This window comes from Ammodytes marinus, assembly GCF_949987685.1.
Source record: "Ammodytes marinus genome assembly, chromosome: 10".
NCBI classification, from domain to species: Eukaryota; Metazoa; Chordata; class Actinopteri; order Uranoscopiformes; family Ammodytidae; genus Ammodytes; species Ammodytes marinus.
This window is the reverse complement of record NC_137214.1, coordinates 6,168,176-6,189,864: the sequence shown is the minus strand read 5'-3', so window position 1 is coordinate 6,189,864 and position 21,689 is coordinate 6,168,176. Positions and strand designations below refer to the sequence as shown.

Here is a 21,689-nt window from a genome sequence, read left to right as displayed (position 1 = left end):
GCTTTACAGTATGTGTTCTGGGTGGAGTAGTGCCATGGTTTTACATTGGTCAGAGCAGCAGTTCAATGATTAACTTATGTTGACACAGGCTATAGAACTGAAGCTTAGCAGAATGGGAACTGGAATATAAAGAACATCATGAAACTCCCACGCCAGTGCTTTCTTCTGCTTAACAAACTCAGAAGTACAAATACCAAGTTATCGTTGTTCAGCAAGTAGTAGTGAACTATAAGTACATACAAACTGAACTAGAGAAATGTGTGTAAGCTGATATTTAAATTATTAGATTGGTTAGCAGCTGGTAGCTAATGTTTGAGGGCCTGAATCTAAAGAAAAAGCCCAGCTCTTGTCGGCCCCTTTACATTCAAACACACAGCAAGAGGTAGAGTGTGACTTCTTCCGTTACCTGACTACCTACTATGACTGATCAGCTATCTATATTACAACACATTTTACTATTTCACTGTATCACTTTCCACTACGCTTCATGTGTCAGAGTTAGGATTGAATACTAAGTTTGTACAGACGAAAAAGTAGGAGCCAGCTGCCTCTGTTCTTGTCAGTGTCTCAGTTCATTGCATATGCGTGAGCGCAGCTGCTGTTGTCAGGGCCATCTTTGAGTTAAAAGAGGAAAGAAGAAAAAAAAAAGAAGACTTATGTGGCGAGGAAATCCCCTGCACTACGCCAAAAAAATCCAAGGGCAACAAAATAAGCAAGTCAGTCACACTCTCTCTTTTGCAATGGCACACCCAAACCTGAAATTGCTCCATTTTATTTGATGATAATTACGAAGAGATTAAGGCGCCGACTTCAATGGCACATTGTTAAACATGCAGCCCAATGTCAAAATAAAACACTGTTCAATGTGAATTTCCCTTTTTGACAGCCCTAGGGGGGGAAGTTTTTGCACTGCGGTGTCGTGCAGTACATCTTGTGCAGCAGCATAAATTAAATAGACTGGAATTTGCACATATGAAAGCTGTTACGTCTTCATAGAGAGTTATGGGTGTTGCTTTATGCCTATGGATTTTTATTTATAAACAACATTATGGTGGCAACATGATGAAAAACTACAAACAGGCCACATAAAATACATGCAGGCACTGTGCTGTATATACAAGTTAGACTACTTAGATGTCATCTGCACATTTTCTCTTGAATGCTTTCTGCTGTGGCCTCCCTCTGTGCATTCAATTCTGTTGACATGCATGAGGCCTATTGTCACATGCAAGCTACTGTAGAAAGATGAATTAAATGTATTTAGTTATTCATGTATTTTTTTTGTTCATGTGTTGTCTTACTCAGTGAAAGGCAGGCCACACAGTTGGACACACAGCGACACAAGTATCGGGCCATTTTACTGGGTTATGGGAATTCCCCAAGTCTCAGTGAAATTGCTTCCCCCCCTATTCACCAGTTTCCTTAAAAAGTGCCTCTCTCTCCGACAGAAGCCGAATGTGTGGGTGAGTTGTTGTTTATTTTGTTTTAACATTTGAGGTGTAAAAAAAGAATGTATTAGATGTACTATCGTTGTTATTGATGTGTAATATGGATATATATTTTTATAATTCAGCGTCAGTTGGATAATTTTACTGTCACTGAAATGGGTGTTAGTTTCTCTGTTTGGAACGTGGTAAATGTAAAAGATTTTGTTTTATAAGATGTTATATGGTCTTAATTGGTAATTGATTTTGAAATACTTTTTTAAAAGAAATATCCTATACAAATACTTAATACTATTTATTTATTTCTTTTAAAGATTGATAAAAAAAATAACAACACACAATTAAGGTTTAAAATAAAAACAATTCATTCACATTATTATTTATACATGAGCCTGGGAGAAATGTACTTGGAAATGTACCACTCTGGATTTTTGGTCACTCTTAGATATGTTTGATTTTATATACAGTGTATGCAAATATATATGTGAAGAGCCTTTTACATTTAACACTGAATTGTATCTGTGTGCCAGTGTGCACATCTCAGCTCAATTCTTTGTGTATGGTGATAGTGACAGTGCAGTGAGGATGTCCCTGGGTTTAAGGCCTCCAGAGGTTGGCCCTGACAAAAGGACATTTTGTATTAAGCAGCACATCGCTAATGAATATCAGCTGCTGATTTGTGCTGCTTAGAGATGGGACACTGGACTGCCATTGTGTTAGGGGTCCATGCTCTGTGACCCTTTGGGCTTCAATCCGAAAATTAGATTTTTTCCCAAATGTCATCTGATAACTCTTCTGTCTTAGGGAAACATACTTTAAAATATTTTTGAAAGAAAATGTTCAACTTAGTGTAGAGTATAGAACAAAGGGTATGAGTAAATAACGGGTGACATTTTCTTTTTGTGCTGGCAGGCTCTTAGTACCCCATGACTGTTCATTGTTTTAACACATCAAAGCAGTCTGGGATATAAGCATTGTGTGTGCACCTATAAAACAAGGCCAAGGTGTCATGGTGGCAGGCACAGGACGCAGGAAAAAACAACTCCTGTGTGCCAACTGTATGTTTGCCTTTTCCTGTAGCCGAATGATGACTCTCTGGAGAACACATTCACACATACAGTACTACCAGTGTTTTACTGCACAGTGGAGGCCGAGCTGGTCCACTTTTACTTTATGGTCTAAAATGCTACGGTCTGTGGTTTTGTTGACGTTTGTGATTTTATTTGGATGATATCTCGTAGTTGAAGATGAATTTTTATGTATGAAAAGGATTTTCAAATGCGGTTTATTGTTAGTAAAACACACACACACACACACACACACACACACACACACACACACACACACACAGATAACAGATTATACACTTTACAGGCCGGTTTACACACTCTCGCTTTTGATTTCTGACGAATTAATTTATTATTTTTATTTGCAGAATGATTTTTAATCAATTTACAATCAGAGAGTGTATGTCAAAGGGACAAAGTAGGTTGAATCAAAAAATCAAGTGTGAAAGGTACTATTCAAGACGATGATGAACCTGGTTTCTTTACAATAGCTGTTTTAACATGACTGTAGGCCTACCTCAGTATTACTGGCATATGTATAGCAAATGTGTGATTCTAATTAGTTTAGCTTAATGATAAAAATAACTATAGGACGGGGCCATCCTACACTATCAGTATCATGGCTGCAACCCACTCATCGGACCGACGCCACAGATCCAATTCTATTGTCAGTTTTTTAATATAATTATTTAAACTATCAAAGAAAAGAAAATGTAAAGCCCATAGCTATGTGATGATAGCACACACCATTTTTTATCGTTCAATCTTTTTTACATTTTAATAATTTGCTTTGCTCATTTAAATTAGAATGTCTCTGTTGCTTAAGCCTTTCTAACCTTACACATAATATCACCACCAACAAAGAAATCGTCCAAAACCCAAAACCCAGATATCGCAATCGGGTCGGAACTGAAAATAGTGGATGGTGTGGATTATTTACTGAGTAAAACATATTTGCTAACAGTGTTTTTCCTGTGTTTAACACAGCATACGCCCCAATAACACACACACACACACACACACACACACACACACACACACACACACACACACACACATGGCTAATTTTCTGAAATGTAATGTCTTTATGGAGTGTGTTATTCTAAATGGTCGACAAACATGTTTTTACTCTGTGGTTCATATAAGGCCTTTTGGTAGCTGCATTCATTTTTTTTGAACCTATTATACAGCTTTAGAAATATGCAGACATTGGTTGGGATAACCAAGTTTCCTCGTGAGGTTCAGTCTAATTGTACACGGTCACAAACTAAACGGCATCAGAAATACTGTGTACTTCCAGTTGACTGACAATTGAGTGGAGAAACACAACAGCAGATTACCTGTTTGTTAATTCCCACAAGATGTCACTATTGCTCTGGATGATTGGTCAGGGAAAGGCCTGCAATAAAGAAAAAGAAAAAAAATCTGTCAATTTAGTAAAACGCTATGACTATGTGTTGTTGTATAGTCCTTCTCATTAAAAGTAAATTAATTAATAAAACACATGCCATTAAATCTTACTTGTGGTATTTCTTTAAATAACTGAAAACCCAAGTCATATTATTGTATTAGAATCATATTGTTAGACTATCAATCATCATCTTTGATTGGTTCATAAATGAATTATCAATAATCCATATCTTTATTTATTTGTTTAAGAAGCCTAATCTAATTTAAAAGGAAGGAAAATGCCTTCAAACAATAACTAGTTCCAACCCCACATAGGCTATTTGATTGTGTGGTGTGTTGTGTTGTGTATAGTCAGTGCGCCATTTATATAGTAAACTGAGTGCATTTAAGTTTCAGACTGTGTGTTAGAATATTTCATTTAAATATGTCAACTAGAGTTATTGGAAATTCTGTATTTTATCATCTGAACAATGAATGTATCAGTAATACAAATAATCATATGTTACATTACATTTCTTCGCCCTTATAGCAAGAATTTCTTTTGTTAACACACAGTGTGTAGGCCTACTATCAAAGCGCAGTGCAACTTGTACAAGGTCTGATTGCGTATATCTCACCCCAGTTCAGAGGAAATATGTGATGCAATCAGAGAAACCCCCAGCAGCCCCTTCTCCAAAACTATCAATGAAGAAAAAAAGTTCATTCAGAGAAAACGGTGGGGTTTGCACCTGGACTCTGGGCTAAGAGTGTCAATGGGTACAAAGTTTATAAGGAAGTGATTTAAGCAAAATCATTAGGTCTCAAAGGGAAACATATCCTGCTATTTTTATATCATTTTTACTCACTCTGATGTCATGGCGTCACATGGTCCATTTTTGGCTGCACATTAATATTCACATACATATTTATAAGTCCGTCATGTGATCAGGCTAGATCATTTCAGTGATATAATAACCATATAATAGAAATAAGGGAAGCATTATGCTCCAGTGTTTACATTACAGTCAGTGGGTGGCACCCTCTCACTGAGAGCCGGGCCCTGATTGGTCTGCAGCGCTGTCAATCATCGCTGTTTATATCAAACGTCTCGAGCTGGAATTTCCCAGGTTACAGCACAGACCACTTCCGCAATAGATGTCGAGAGGCCACTGCGAGCTGAAAAGGTATCCAGACAAAAGGCACCTCTTTGTTCCTTGATTTGCCGTTTAACTACGCTTCTCCGACTCACTCGCTGCATCGATAAATGTACGTTTAGTGGTTAAAAATAGGCGAGCTGGCGGCTTCCTGTCCCGCACTGTCATCTTAGTAGTGTTAGCTAGCCGACGGCTAACGAGGATGTTGCTAGCGATTTGCATGACAACAGCGAAAACTAATATTAGCCTTCTTCAGCCAATCAAGGTAGCTATCATTAGCTGGATTGTGTTGTATTTGACTCTCGTCTGTTGGGTAGATGTATGTCGCCAGGATTCACGTTAAATGACTATGTTTTCCCTCTGATTTTGTCATTTTCTTTTGCCCTCGGATGTTGTAGTTGTCATATTTAGCCATCACAACCGTGAGCACATTCTTGGCATATGCTTGACTCAGGCAGGGGGGCATTATGCTGCTATTGTCCTCTCAAAGCTGACGTGTTGGTGTTTAGTTTCTTAACCGAGAATCACTAATTCATAACGCTCGTCCTGGTATCAATTGTTAAGTTAAACAATGGTCTTAAAGGTTCATCTGTGTGGCTAACGTGCAGTACAGTAGCACTGTCTGAGTGGGTGGTACTTATTTCATCCGCGATCATGAAGCATCTGGAAAACAATTTGTCACATGTGTTGAGATGTTATAATGTTGCTACAGCACAGTTAGGTTGAGGTCCGAGCAAGGAGATTTCTAGTTTACTGTTTAAGTTCTTTTTCTTCTGTTCAGCTGTTGCCTCCCTCTTGCATGAACAGCTGAGTATTAACACTTGATGTTGGTTCCTCTTATACTGTACCTATATTTACACTCTGAAATTACCCCAATGAGCAATATACATTTTAACCTTAGGATTCAGATGTGTTTGAAGGTACAACAATTGGTATATTTGCTGCAGCGCCGGGTTTTTGTCCTTCTATTTTCTTTTTCTTCAACTTTTACTAAGATCACTTTATGTTTTTATATAAAGGTCCTTTACTCTGCTGAGAAGTTTGTCTGCACTTCATTTCGTTTAAAAAGACCAACACTTTGTTATTCCTTTCCAACAGTTTGGAGGACCATGTCTAGTAGGAAGTAAGCCACGGCGATGGAAGGGAAAGGCCCGTACCGCATCTATGACCCGGGTGGGAGTGAGATGAAGGCCCGCGAGGAGGCCTCGGCCGGGGGGAGCAGCTACCGGCAGCTACTGGAGGAGAACAGCATGCTGAGGGAGAGGATGAAGGGGCTCAAGAGCTTAGGTAGGTCCCCCTCAAGACAGCACCACGGTAAGCTCAATACTGTGGATGGATGGAGGGCTGATGACACGCATATCGTTAGCCTCATAGCATAATTGCCTAAATCATATTTACTCTACTCTACTTTTACTCTACATCTACTCTTTTCTACATCTACTCTACTCTACATCTACTTTACCCCACTCTATAACCCTTAAAATATGACTTAGGCAATTCTGCTATTAGGCTAACGAAAAGTAGATGTAGAGTAGATGTATATGTAGAGTAAAAGTAGAGTAGGGTAAATATGATTTAGGCCAGGGGTCACCAACCTTTTTGAACATGAGGGCTACTTCATGGGTACTACGTCATACGAAGGGCACCCAGTTTGATACACTCTTCTGAAATAACAAATTTGCTAAGTTTGCCTTTAGTTATATATTATTATTAATGATTAATGATATTCATCTATGTGAAGACACTGATCATGTTAATGATTTCTCACAATAATGATCAACAATGACTTAAAAAAGGTGAGAAACAGATTATTATGCTATTTTTAGAACAGGCCTGCGGGCCCCTCATATGGTCCTTGCGGGCCACCTGCTTTGACTCGCATATGAACTTAAGTGACATCCCATTCTTAATCCATAGGGTTTAATATGACGTTGGTCCACCTTTTGCAGCCATAACAGCTTCAACTCTTCTGGGAAAGGCTTTCCACAAGGTTTATGAGTGTTTATGGTCTTGCAAACCCAGATGATAATCGCCCCAAACTTAAATGAAAATATATTTTTTTAGATTTGGATTGATAACAATGCCTCACTCTATTTAGATTCTTACTGCTATGCAAATAATTCCCCAAAATGACTCGAGTTTGAAGGATTTTTGTGATTGGCTCTACAGGACTTCATTTTTTCCAGAATAGTGAATAAACAAAGACATTGTAGTTTGTGAAATCTATAAATGAACAGCAAAGCATTTAATATGAGTAATACATGAGTTATTATAAACTGAATGCAGCCACACATGCATCAAGGGGTATCCTGGGTGACCGATGACTGAATTTCCAGCTAAAATACACAGATGCCGGTGGTAAAACTGTCAATCAGCGAATGAGGTGGAATGTCGTCAAACCTGATGATCTTCATTTGGTAGTTATGTCGAGCTTGCACGCAAGATAGTGACATAAACGGCAAACGGTCTGATGGCACCCTTTGTGACTCACCAGAGGAGTCCCCTCTCTGATTGACTGTCTGTCTAACACAGTCTTAAGGCTTCAGTCTAAAAGCATGAGCAGAGTGCAATTCAAGTCAAAGAAAGCCGATCTCTTTTGATACCTGCAGGTGATTTGCTGGAGGAGTCTCAGTCGGAGGCGTCGAGGCTTCGTCAGCGGGTGGAGGAGCTGGTGAGAGACAACGAGGCCCTCAAGTCCACCAGCTACGCCGCCAGCCTGTGTGCGGGAGGGCCGCATCACACAGACACACAAAGTAGGTCCAGCAGACTTGATGGAAAATTGTGGTTTTAACTTGTTATTGGACATGTTTTTGTATTATTATTATTATTATTATTATTATTATTATTATTATTATTATTATTATTATTATTATTATTATTATTATTATTATTATTATTATTATTATTATTATTATTATTATTATTATTATTACCCTGGAAAGTGTTGTTACCGTATGGCATGCTGCTCTACATGACTGAAACACTTGTATTAACTTTGGTATTGGTATGACTCGTTTCAGGTAAACCCTGTTTACACCCCACTGCAGAGCAGAGGGAAGAGCAAACAAGCTGTTTAGGAAAGGCCCTTCAGTCCGAGAAGCCCAACGTAAGTACATTTACTTTTTAGGTACAGTCAGAAAGAAGTTTGGGATCGTTGTAGGATGGCGAATAACATTAGGGTCCAGATGATATGATGGCCTAGGTCTCTGGTAGCTCTCAGATAGAGGATGTTTTCCTTTATTCTTTTAGTTTACTGAAAAGTTTCTGGTTCTACTCTATATTTTTTTTTTGTTGACTTTTACAGGAGGAGTTTGAGGTTGTGAATATGGATGGGAAGACTTCAGAAGCCTTGACCGTACGTACCAGACTTTTTGTGACGACGCATTTTAAAATTCAAAAATCAATTTCCAGCTATATACCACAGTAGCTCAGATTTTTATTTATTTTTGTTCCGGGGAATTTTTCCATTTTAAGGAGGACTTAAGAGTGTTTTTAGAATATCACTTTGTCCCTGGTAGCTAGCTTCCCTCCTCTATAGCCATTTCCTCAATATTTGGAAACATATCCTTTCGGTGCCGGTGACTCACCAGCTCAACTCAATACTGGTAGCTCCAGCCTGAGTCAACCAATGGGAAAGTCCAGGATTATTACTGACTAGAGTTACACAGCTGATTCATTCACACACTGACTTCCTAAGGGGTGTGTTAGTAGGATTGCTATGCTGGAATATTCCTGGCACCACATGATGTCAAAACCAATATGAATGACTAACCTGTGACTTATTGTAATACGTCTATAGGCTACTTTGATAGTTTCCATCACTTGACCAAAATACTTTTGCGAGCATAACCTATTAGTCAGTCAAGGACTACATTTAGATCCAACAGGACGAACTGGTTTGTAGTTTTAAGATAGATCGACCGCTGCTCTTAATAGAAATAGTCGCCTCATGTTGACTCATGAGGAATTCTGTTCTTTCAGTTTCGTGTTGCTTGAAATCCATATGTAATTGCTAGCTCATCCAATGAGTCATGTTTTAGAGGAATGTGTGAGTGACTGTGTGCCCGTCTGTGTCTGTCTGTGTGTGTGTGTGTGTGTGTGTCCAGACGGGGTCAGTGGCAGGAGCAATCCCCCCGCTGCCTCAGGAGAACATGGAGCTAGCCAGCCAGCTCAAGAGGCTGGAGAGCTCCTTCAGCATCTTCGCCGAGGAGTCCAACCCCAACCAGCTGCTAGCTCACCTGGGTCGCATGGCCGTCGAGTTCCACCACCTCTCCTCCAAGGTCCAGAAGAATGAACAGAGGACCTCCCTCCTTCAGGTAACGGGCACACAACCGCCTGAAATTCTTATTTAATAGAAAGAAAGAAAATGTATTAGATATTTTTGGGGTGTTTTTCACCTGTATGAGTGACGTTCAAGTACCGCTGGGAAAAGGACTTGGCCTCATACTCACTACTCGCTCTCCCCGGTGAGCCACTGGGCTGCCCCCACTGAAAGTCTTTTAATTTGTCATACAGTGAAGGCAATGGGCAAATACAATGGAAAAATCATGCCATATTTAATTATTTTTAAATGAAACGAGTTAGTGGAAGCCATTCACATTCATTTTTAAACAAACGTGAGCTGTATTTCCGGAACTCTTTTTCGATTTTATTTGTATTTTTAATTTTTTTGTGTGGTAGTGATGTGTTGAAGGCAAAACTGTATGTGTTGGTATACAGAAGAAAATGTTTCAGAATGTTGTGCTCATTTTTGTTTTTTTTCTAGACTCTCTGTGAGCAGCTCAGACAGGAGAACAACGAGCTTCGTAAGAAAATGGAAGAGGACCATCATATCAGGAATCAAGACTTGGAACACCTACGGTATTAGTTTTTCTTTCTCTTTTCATTTGCTAATGCAGGAATATTCTTATTATTCGCAGGGTCTAAAAGAACAAACTGAGAGATCTGTAGTGTTTCCCATTGGAATATAAAAAAACTATACAATACCAACACTCATTCCTCTGGGCTATTATATCAGCCAATTTTTTTTTTTTTTAAACCGCCTTCCATTACTACTGTTTTTAGAACTTTGACTTCTCCTTGTACGTTTACAATCGTACCATGCTTTCACTTTTTGTTTGCCTGCTTTCTGTTGGTGTCATAGCATCCAGCAGTGGGTATTGTAGGTTCTTCCCAAAGGACATCCTTAAGGGTTTACCTAAACACTTAAAACAATCTCTAGGGAAAGAGAGGCCACGCTCGCTCAGAAGTTCTTTATCATTTTCACTTTCTTTGTGGACTCACAGGCAGGAGAACCACACGCTGAAGGAGCTGGTAACGGGAGCAGCAGCAGCAGCAGCAGCAGCATCAGACACTGAGGCTCCAGAGGCCAAAGAGGAACCAGTCAAGGAGGAGTCGCCCGCAGTAAGGCCCAAGATGGAAGCCTCCACACCGCAAAAGGTACCCTGCGTTCCAAATCACATACTCTTTCTTTTTACTACACTACATACTAAAGTACAGAAGAGTTTTAGGGCCACAGGAGAGAAAAAAAATCAAGAGAGAGGGAAAAAATCACATAAGTAAAAGTTTTTTTTTTCATTATGTCAAGAAATGTCAAGAATAAAGACGAATACTCCAAAATGCTATTGGAGTTAGTGGGGCATCTATGTATTTTCAGCATACTACAATTGACGTGCATGTATTGGGACATCCTAAATCTTTTTCTGGCATACTAAATAGTATGGAAGTATGGAGATCAGAACGCAGGGGGTATTGTGGGGGGAAAAAAATGTATTCATGCTGTACAGACACGCTTTACAACTTTAATACTTAATATAGATCAATCTGTCCCAGCAAATCAATCTTAGTTTGAAACTGAAAAAAAGTAGGTTTTCTTAATGAATTTGTCACTTTCAAAACTCTGACAATGGGTTGTTTATAGTCAGGTTTTCTTCGTTTTATGCTTGATTTTATATCTTGTGTTTTGAAATGTGCTTGAAATCTTAACGCATTGCAGGAAAATGCAGATTTTTTTTTTCTTCAAATAGACCGTCAATAAAATACTCTTACTGTTTGACACACAACCTGAAAGCTACCACGTTATGTGACCCAGTGAATGAATGAATACTACACAGTTGGACAAACCTCTTTGGATTGGACATTAGGACTACTTTGATTTTATGTTAATATTTTTATATAGAAAGTATTTGTGTTTTTCTTCATAGCTTTATCAGGTGATGGCCAATAAACAGTATATGAACACCCTTCCCCTGTACAGAAAGGGCAATGTATGAATGAAATCATAAGCATGCCTCCCCCACCCCCCCCATATATATACAATATATTTAAAGCTTCAGGGTCCTCGATAAAGTTGAACTGAAGTGCTGGAAAAAGTGCTTGCATTTTACTACTTAAAAAAAAATGTATTAACCCTTTTATAGTAATGGAAACATGTTGTTCAATTGAATAATTTTTATTTGTCTGCCCCCCCCAGAGTGGAAAAGCCTTAGAGAAAACCCCGACTAAACCTTGTGATGCTGAGGTGTATGAAAAGAAGATCAAGCTTTTGGAGAAGCAGAGGAAGGATGTGAGTCTTGTACTGTATTACTTTTTGCCACAGGGGGAAAGTCTGTGTGTAATGTAGTTTCCTAATATGTCGAGTGTTTCATTGTGTTTTGATTGTGTCTTCTTGACTCTGCTGCTGCAACAGGTGCTGGAGGTGAACAAGCAGTGGGACATTCAGTGGAACTCCATGAAGTCACAGTTTGAACAGAAGGTACAGTAATGACTTTGTGAACACAGTGTGGGAAGACGCTGCAGTGCCCTTACACTGAGATAGATAGATAGATAGATAGATAGATAGATAGATAGATAGATAGATAGTCAGTCAAAGGGGAACTAATAACCCAATTGTGTCTGAAATTCCTTTGGAAAAACGTTCACTTTCTCAATTCCTAACCTACAATTTAAAAAGGGTTAAGACATCTATTCAGTCACGTCAGTACAATCAACCAAATCTTGACTACATTTAGAAATACTATTTGTTTCATATATTTACTTTGTCCTTTCCCCAGGCCAGGCTTCTTTATGGATGCTTAGCAAAACACTTAAAAATTATGCAAACAAATCTACATGTACAGTACAAAACGTACATGGAGTATTCATCCTGAGTTTTCTATAGCAACTGCACTTACTCAATACATATGTTTACTGTCTGTTCAATTATACCTATATTCTTACTAGTTCTTACACTATTGATTTCAGCTTCATTCATTTCATCAGTTGCTACTGTCACAGGTACTACTTACACATTCTGAGAACGATTGACGAATTTGGTTTCAATGGTAAGAAGTTTTTTCCCACACAAAGGATAAACTAAGCAATACCATAGGTTGAGTTACTGCAGACAAAATAAATGAAATGGCAAATAAAGCAAAAAAACTATCTCGCAAGTAGACTTTGAAAATATTAGCTGTAGCATTGTGACACCAATGGTAATATGCAGTCCCTTTTGAAATATGGCACTGGAATAAAAAAAAAAAATTCTTAACTATTTTTAAGTTGCACAGGACTCAATTGGCAGTCAAGCAGCTGTGTTTTTTTTGTTTTATATTTACATACTTGTCCAGTAAAAAAGGTGCAATCTTGCAATAGCTTTTGCTATCTGAGAGCATACACTCACCACAAGGCCTGTCACACCTCAGTAAGAATTCCCCTCACCTCTCTGGTACCCGCTGACTTCCTGCTGTGGTGTAGCCAGAGGGCAGCACACACGCACACACGCACACGCACACCTACGCTTGTAAGCACCCACAGTCATGAACGCGCCTACATTCACACTTTGCTCAGACAAGGACACCTTGCAACCTAGGGTTTGAACCACAGAACCCTAGATATATCCATGTGCGTCACTAGGTTCGTTCACATATTACAACAAAACATTTTCTAAGCCTGTATCCTTATACCATGCAACGGCTGATATTTATCTCTTCAAGAGAGTCGATACCACTGAATTTGTTTTACTTTCGTTTTGTGTCTTTGGGCAAGACATTGAAACCCGAATTGCTCCCGATAGATAGCTTGCACCCTGCGTGGTAGCTGCTGCTCTCGGTGTCTGAGTGTGTGTGTGAATGTGGTAAGAAATGTAAAGCGCTTTGGGGCTGAGAAAATCGGCTAAAAAGCACTATATAAGTCAAGTCCATTTACCGAGCGGTGTATCCAAATGCAATGCAAACTAATGGTTGCATTGGCCCTTTCAGATCACAGACCTCAGACAGCGGCTAGCAGAGTCCCAGAAAACGGTGGGGGAGCTGGAGGCCGAGCGAGAGCAGAGGCAGCGCGACTACGACAAGAAGCTGCTGCTGGCCAAGTCCAAGATTGAGAATGTTCAGGTGAGAATACACACACACACACACACACACACACACACACACACACACACACACACACACACACACACACACACACACACACACACACACACACACACACACACACACACACACACACACACGTCAGGTGGAAATGGGTTTGACAAGGACACAAAACACATTGAACACATGTTTCAGTATTACACTATACTTTTTAAGGTGAAGTTTTAGATATCAACATGAAACTTTTGCCAGTTGACGTTGGTCTGACAAGTCTTTCAGGAATGTTTGGATAAATATGGCAAATTTGGTAATATCCAACTCATTATGTGTACTTTGGAATCTCTTTTAAAAACCTAGATGTTGGATAAAGCCAGAGTTCAAACCTCATGTCATTTTGACAACTAATTTAGAGTCCAAAGTTTTTTACAGAACAGATTTTGGATACAGCCTCAACTTACTTCTGGTGCATAGTGGATTGTAGGTCAGAAGCGCAGCAAAAAAGCATTTGTATTTCCCCTAGCTGCATGCTGCATCCCACCACATGAATTGGGACGTCCCTAAATCTTTTTCTACAATACTTAATAGCAGAGAAGTATGGGGAGACACTAACGCAGCCTTTGTTTTTGCCTGCTTTATCTTGCCTTATGAAAGGTTGTGTGTGTTTGTTTCAGGGGGAGAAGGAGTGCCTCAACACTGAGACCACTGAGCTCAAACAGAAGGTTCGCTATCTTCAGGACCAGCTGCTGCCCCTCAGCAAACAGAGGGAGTACCAGGAGAAGGAGATCCAACGCCTCAACAGGGTGTGTGTCTGTGTCTGTGTCTGTATCTGTGTCTGTGTCTGTGTCTGTGTGAGAACCAATTTGAGTTTAAGACCTTATTTATTTGAGGGACATTGCACACTAATAAACAGTCAGACTGTAAGTGAGCCAGAGTTAGCCTAAGAGGCTAGTTTTCATCTGTTGTCCCCTGCCAGATATTTAAAAGGCAACCTAAAATTACAGAAATAAAATGCATGTATAAACAAAGATTAAAAAAACAACATAGTCGACTCAGAAAATACAGTAACACATACAGTAGTAAGAATGAATTGACAGACAATGGCAAACAAACAATAAAATAAGCAGACAATAAAACACAGCGTACATTAAACATTATAGGAAAGTGCGCACAACGGTAGATAAGAGCAGGACAAACACACAATAAAAGCACATATACAGCAGCATAAAGCCTAAAGAGTGAGGACATTTTGTCTGGTTCTCACTTTGGGACAGGCCTTTTAAAGGGCTGTTCGAGGGTTAAGACTTGGTTTTAAGGTTCAGGTATGAATACGGTTTAGGTTAGGGTTAGTGTAAGAGTTGGGGTTAGGAATTAAGTTTTGATGGTTAGGGGGGCTTGGGAATGTATTGTCAATGAATGTCCTCACAAGTATAGCCATACAAACATATGTGTGTACGATGCATACAAATGGAGAGGGATGACGGGCAGAGCCATTTGTCTGTGAATAATACCTGTTGTGTCTAATACTTGTTTGTGTATAATACTTGTGGTGTGTGTGTGTGTGTCCTCAGGCTCTGGAGGAAGCGTTAAACCTGCACGCCCCGTCATCCTCCCAACAAGCTCCTGGTCAGGGGAACTTCACCGACGCAGCAAACAACCTCAAGAAACAGGAACTGCTCACTCAAATCGCTGTACTCAAGGAACAGGTTAGAAAATGTGCTACAGTCCTATGGCAGCAATAACATGCAATTCCCCTCCCCCCCTGCCCCCCCCCCCCCCCAACTTCATTTGAACGGATGTTTCGTTCTTCAGGTAAAGATCTTCGAGGAAGACTTCAGAAAAGAGAGGAGTGACAGGGAGCGAATGAACGAGGAGAAAGAAGACCTGAGGCGGCAGGTGGAGAGACTCCAGGGTCAGATTACTAATTTGACCAATCAGGTAAGCTGTGTGTTTTTTGCAGTTTAGTCTCCTGTATTACCTTGTTTACACTGAGCAGCACAGTTCAGTTCGGCACGGTTTGGTACAATAAAGTAAACCCTAGATCTGGCTTGCGTTTCCACTGGCGACAGTACCCTTACTCGGTAGGCGCCAGCTACAAAACTATAGTGACATCATAGCAGAGGGACACAACATTGTAGCCCGTCATTTTTCTCTCACTCTTGCCGAGGTGATTAAACACGGCGGCTTTTCTATAATACGGAAATTATGATTCTGTCGACTAAGGGCTGCTCGATTCTTGCTAAAATGTGAATCACGAGGAAGTCGTATCACATTTTAGAATACAGAAAAGTGCACTGCAGGACAATATTTAATATGCGTCTATGGCTCTCGAGGCTTAAGTAGGCTACAAACTAGATGGATGCTCTCCTCTCCCTGTGTGTTTTAGATGTAAGCTCTTATATGAAGAGGGGGATCGTGACCTTTTTTACGATTTATCATGCTGTAGACCAGGGGTGTCAAACTCATTTTGGTTCGAGGGCCACATACAGCCTCTCTGATCTCAGGTGGGCCGGACTAGTAAAATAATGGCAAAATAACTCCAAATCCCTAACTTTGTTTTTCAGTAATATGCTTTATCACTCAGCCTACATTTGTAACCTACATTATCACGGATCACAAGGGATCTCTGTACCCCCCAGGAGATGTCTTAGTAAAGGTTGCTGCCGGCCATGGGAATAGGAGGTGCGGCGCGTAGCGCCGCAGCAAAAATTTTGGGGGTATTTTGCTCAAAGATGCCAATGTGCACTAATGAAATAAACAACTGTTTATTTGAATACACAAATACAACAGGCACTGACCTTACAGTTGTCCAATTTTGTTTACTATATGTACAGGGACACATTTTGTGCAAACATGCAGACAAAATACAATTAAATAAAAGTGCAACTTCTACTGTTTTGATTTATTTTTAAATACAGAGGTTATTGGTTGTTTTGGAATTCGTTTTTCCCAATTTAAAACATAAAAATAAAGCAGCATTGAAAATTAGGAAATAAATCTTGTAGGCCTACACTAGCATGCTCCTGCTCGTTTTGCGCACACAGAGCCGCAGACACACCACGCTTGCTAGTACATTAATTGTTCAGCACTAAAAATAAAAATAGTTTTATTTTTATAAAAAAGTAATAAAATAAATGTACTAAAAATAAAAATGTTTTTTTTTTTTTTGGTTTTTACTTTGCCATAAAGCACTGTAGGAAACATTAATAGCGGTGAAGCAGGATTGCCATTTACCATTTCCCACGTTGCTAAAATGTGCTTTTTTTATTTAGGCTGCCCCCTAGCGGCAGGAGTGAGCATTTCGGTTATTTCTTTAAAAATTCATAACTCCTCACAGGAATGGGCTAGAGACTTACTTTTTTTTTTGACATACTCAGAAATTTATGCTCTACAGGTCGCGGGCCTGATCAAATCATCTCGCGGGCCGGATCCGGCCCGCGGGCCGTATGTTTGACACCCCTGCTGTAGACCATTCAATGGAATGCAGTCTGTAGCTCAACTATTTTGGACCCTTTTGGGATGGCTTGGTACCACACATGAAAAGGGAGAAAAAAAATGGGTAGAGCACGGTTTGCTTATCTTGGTACCCTAACCAACTTTTGACAGTGGAAACGCAAATAAATGTCTGCCGTACCGAACCACACCGCTCAGTGGAAAGTAAACAAGGCTTTTGTGGCATGATTTGAGAAAAGCTTTAGCTATTGTTTTTGCATTAGAAAAAAAAATTCTAACTGAACTACTCACTAATGTGTATTTTTATTATTGTGTGTTTGCGGTTTAGCTTCATCAGGCCCAGAACGAGTGTCAGAGGGAACGTACAGAGAGGTGTAAGCTGGAGAGACTGCAGATGCAGCATCACAAACAGGTACTGGCTGCCGCCCAGGTCAGAGCCGGCTAGTGTTTGCAGACGTGTTGATATTTTAAATGTAAAAGGTGCCGTCAGCCTGGATAGGAGGGGATGTGTTTGGCCATGCATTCACTGAAAGTTGCTGCTACTTTGGGATGCGTCACACAATAAGAAACTTTAAGATTAGCGCCCCCTTGTGACAGAATGCAGTCACTTACATGTAGTAATGTAATGAACAAATCAATACTCAAGGACAAGAGCCTCACTCCAACTAGGCATTTTAAATTTTACATCGGTGCATTCAGGATTTTAACAGGTGGAGCATTTTCCACTCCTCAGTGTGGAGAGGTTCCATCTAGGTCAGCAGTGGCCCGGCCCCCATGCCCGTGACAAGGGCTGCTTTAGCAGCAGCAGCAGCAGCCGTGCACTGATTGGGGATCACGTGTGTTACTTGTGGTCCCTTCGTAGGGGAAGAGGCAGCAGCAGGACAGGCGTCCGTCAGACCCTACGTCAGGCTCAGTGAACGGCCCGCTGAGCCCTCCCTACTGTGGTCCCTTTGTGCAGGTGGGAGCAGGGCAGGGTCCAGAGGGCTGGCCCCTACACTTCCCTCCCCGGATGCCCAATGCAGCAGGCGCCTCAGCAGCCGGGGCCGCAGCCGCCGCAGCAGCAGCAGCACCGCCCCCTGTACGAGACTTCCAGACCATTACCCCGGTAAGGGTCCACTAAGGCCCCCCACTGTCTGTCTCTGGAGTGACTCTGCTTCACTGAGGATACAAGGCTCTTTTTTTTTTACTTAACCTCCCTTAACAAGCACATGTAGTTATAGGTCTGAACTGTAGCTTAACCTAGCCACGCTTACATTCAGTAACCATTGTTGAGGTGAGGGCAAAGACTTGAGGGCTGCTGCTGGTTGTGACTGAAGCAGTGAATTGAGTGAATAAAACTTAAGGCAATGCTTTCTTTTTTGCCCAGGGCTTTCCTTGGCAGTCGTCATTCCCTCAGCCAAGAGGGGCCAGAGCAGTAGGAGAGAGTTCAAGACCACCACCAGAGAATGCAGGTATGTTAACAAGCCAAACCAAGTACAATATTTTAATCTTTAAAGTTTTCTTATAAACACACACTTTAACACACCTCCTTATTGCTTTAAGGATAATGCTGGAATTACTCTGCTGTATTTGTCCTTATTGTCAGCAAGATGCCAAAACCAACAACTGGGTTTATTGTAGCAGCCTGTCTCTCCATACTTTTTTCAATTTCTCCATTCGTCTGTGGCTCTCGGATCTACACCCACTTGCTTCAGATGAAGATGAAACGCTAAATTATTTCCTAAAATACTGCATTTGTTAAGGGCTATTTCCAGCCACTGATTTAGTTTGTGCATATTTTTTTGACATCAGAATAGGGTATGAGCCGAACTCAAAACCTAATGTTTTCATAATAATAATAAAAAGTTAGGGTCATCACTCGATCAATGATCAATAATGCAGCTTTATGGCACAGGTAAAGTAGCTTTATCTGGCTTTGGCTACTCAGACAACCCTTGTTATAAGGATTCATTAATTGCGATTTTGATCTTTACATGATATACGTTGACACGAAAAATATATATAATATTGCCAGCATTATCCTTTCATGCGAACTATCCCTGATCTAAGGTTTTTTGTATATTTTCCGAATCACGAGTTCACGCTACACGTATGCCTCGTTTCCACTGAGCAACACAGTTCGGTTTGGTTCAGGTCAGCACGGTAACCCTAGATTTGCGGCACATTAAGCTTATTTCGGTACCCTTTCAACCTGCCAGGGACATTTTTTTTTGCCTGCATGGCTAAATTTGGCACATTTACATGTTGAACTCTAGTGTTCATGTTTATTAATGTGCGCTGTCCTTTCTAAATAAATAAATAAAAAAAAAAAAAAAAAAGCATTCCAAGCCGAACCGAACAGTACCGCACCACTCAGTGGAAACGAGGCTAAAGGTTTATTCCATTGACTTTTTAAATAAAGTGTTGGCAGCAAAGTGTGTGACCGTGACAATAATGCAGTTTTCTTCATGCGTTTTGTAGATCAGTCCACAGCAGCAGCAGCAGCAGCAGCAGCCGCCGCAGCAGCAGGGTTTGGGAAGAGGGAGCGACAGAACATCGACCCTGGAAAGCACTAAAAGCATCACTGTACCCACCCTGATGCAGTCTGGGTAGTAGCATGAAAAATCAGTTTGTTTTTGAGTTTGACAAGGTGTGATTTGATCTATAATTTTCCTACTGAACTGTAGATATCCTATTGTAATGTTGTTTATACTTGCGTTTTATAAGGCTATTTGTGAAACACTTCTGCTATTCTGAATATATACGTACATGAATATTATTTCGTTTTTTTGTTTTGTTTTTTTTTGATCAGGAACTGAAGTCATTTGTTAAATAGGTCGGAATAATCAACATCGTTCTTAATTTTTTTTTTATTATTCTCTCCAGAAAAATATACCTTATGTGATTGTGATCTCTGCAAATATGTAACAACTTGACACTTTAGTGTGTTACTTTGTAGGGGTTACAGGAAAGCCATTCCCCAATATGACTTAAGACTACATATACTCATTCCAACAATGAATGATTATAGAGGTACATTGAATCATAGGATTTACAATGTGAATGTTCATTGATTTATGAAGATCTTCTTAAAGTACCATTGATGTTCTAGAACTGTCCCATGTGTAACTGTTAAAGTGGTTGTTGAAATACAAAAAAATTTGGGGGGGGGGGGGGCAAATGAATTTTGATGGTATCATACCAAAAAACATGTGATTTGATAATTTATTTATAACCTGCTGTTTTGATAGTTGCATCGACTTGAGTGTAAAATCATTGTCTTTTTAGTAATGCTGTTCTTTCTATGTTGTTAGTGTAATCCCAATATATTGTAGCTATGGACATTGTATGTTTGTATCAGACACAATACACAATGCACAGTACATACACAACCTTTTATTTCCCCCCACATGATAATGGACCTACTCTCATTAAATACAACACTTCTACTTGACCACAATTGATTTGATGATTTGACCACTTCTTCTGCTCCTTATATTCATGCTCATCTTAACTGCATCGTGTGCTATAGCCCCGACGTACGCTGTGTACAAGTTAATGCAACATAACCCTTTAGGCAGCAACAATGACAGTCTTCCTCTTTACCTTATATTGAAAACACTCCAACTCGACTCAAATAATAGAGGAACATTTTCTTCAGTATTTTGAGGTCCCTAGTTAAAGCAACACAGCTGTTTTGAAGTGTGTGTGTGTATATAGGACTAATCCAATCTTCAATCAAGTCACTATATTTTAACTGAATGTCCATTAACATTTTCTTAGTCTCTCTCTCTCTCTCTCCCATACATCATGTAGTCATATGAAGGGCTTCGGAATGTGTGCTGATTCATTTGAAACAATTCCCCCATTTTATCAATAAGTTGATAACAGAGAAACCGAATCCTGATGGTGAGAGCTGAATTAACACTTTAGAATTACCCATTGAAAAAGCTACACGCTGTAATTTTACCATCAGTTCTTGCTTTGTAGCCCCCTTTTTTTCTTCTGTTTTGCAAAAGCACATGTGAGACTTTGTATTTGACTGGCTTAATAAATCTATTCTAAATGTCTTATCATCCTACCCTTATACTTCATGATGACACCCCCACAGTGCAAGTTGTTTGTTGTAGTTGCATTGAACATGGAATTAAGCTGGGCTTTTTTTTTCAATAGTAAGAAACAAGGGTAAATGGGGTTGGTGGGGGGGGGGGGGGGGGGGGGAATTACAGGACAGTGCAAAATAAACTTTGAAGCCAGTGAGGTCCAGAATCAAAACTACGGTGTTCTACGGTCCTGCTCACCATTATTGGCACCCCTTAATTTTTTTGCATAACCTGTACAATATCTTCAGAAATAAATGGAAATGTATCAAATATATATCATCAGGATATTTTGATTAGAGTTCCAAAGTAATTTAACAAAGATAACTTTTTTCTCAATATACATATTGTAATTTCAAATAATTTTTTTTTAAAAACAGCATGTGCAGCAATAATGGCACCCTTCTTTAATATTTGGTTGCACACCCTTTGGCAGTGATGACAGCCTCCAAATGTTTCTTGTAGCCATCTATAAGCTTCTTGCACTTCTCAGCTGGTATTTTCTCTTTCTTTGCAAATTATTCAAGCTCTTGAACATGTGCAGGTTTCTTTTCCCCAATGGCAGATTTCAGCTACCAAAGATTTTCAATCGGATTGAGATCAGGACTCATTGCTGGCCATTTTAAAACAGTCAATTTTGTTCCTTTTCAACCATTCCTGCGTGCTTTTGGATGTGTGCTTCGGGTCTTTGTCTTGCTGGAGGATCCATGATCTTCGACTCAAACCAAGTTCTCTTACACTGGGTAGGACGTTT

At 39.9% G+C, this 21,689-nt stretch overlaps 1 protein-coding gene across 7 annotated transcripts; it reads left to right on the top strand.

Moving 5' to 3' along the window:
• Positions 1-1,441: 1,441 nt before the first annotated feature.
• tnip1 (TNFAIP3 interacting protein 1) lies at positions 1,442-20,906 on the top strand. Of its 7 annotated transcripts, none has more exons than XM_080035698.1 (18): positions 1,442-1,463; positions 6,154-6,342; positions 7,665-7,808; positions 8,076-8,161; positions 8,360-8,410; positions 9,162-9,371; positions 9,821-9,915; positions 10,341-10,494; positions 11,528-11,620; positions 11,744-11,809; positions 13,293-13,424; positions 14,078-14,206; positions 14,975-15,109; positions 15,216-15,341; positions 17,185-17,268; positions 17,719-17,961; positions 18,223-18,307; positions 19,317-20,906. In XM_080035698.1, exons 2-18 carry the CDS (start codon positions 6,192-6,194, stop codon positions 19,409-19,411), a joined length of 2,079 nt encoding a protein of 692 aa, XP_079891824.1. In that variant the 5' UTR covers positions 1,442-1,463; positions 6,154-6,191; the 3' UTR covers positions 19,412-20,906. The 7 variants fall into 7 exon arrangements, with proteins under 7 accessions (XP_079891824.1, XP_079891826.1, XP_079891821.1 ...); XM_080035700.1 differs by lacking the exon at positions 1,442-1,463 and adding an exon at positions 5,024-5,085 and having other exon boundaries at positions 17,815-17,961; XM_080035695.1 differs by lacking the exon at positions 1,442-1,463 and adding an exon at positions 5,024-5,085.
• The last annotated feature ends 783 nt before the right edge of the window (positions 20,907-21,689 follow it).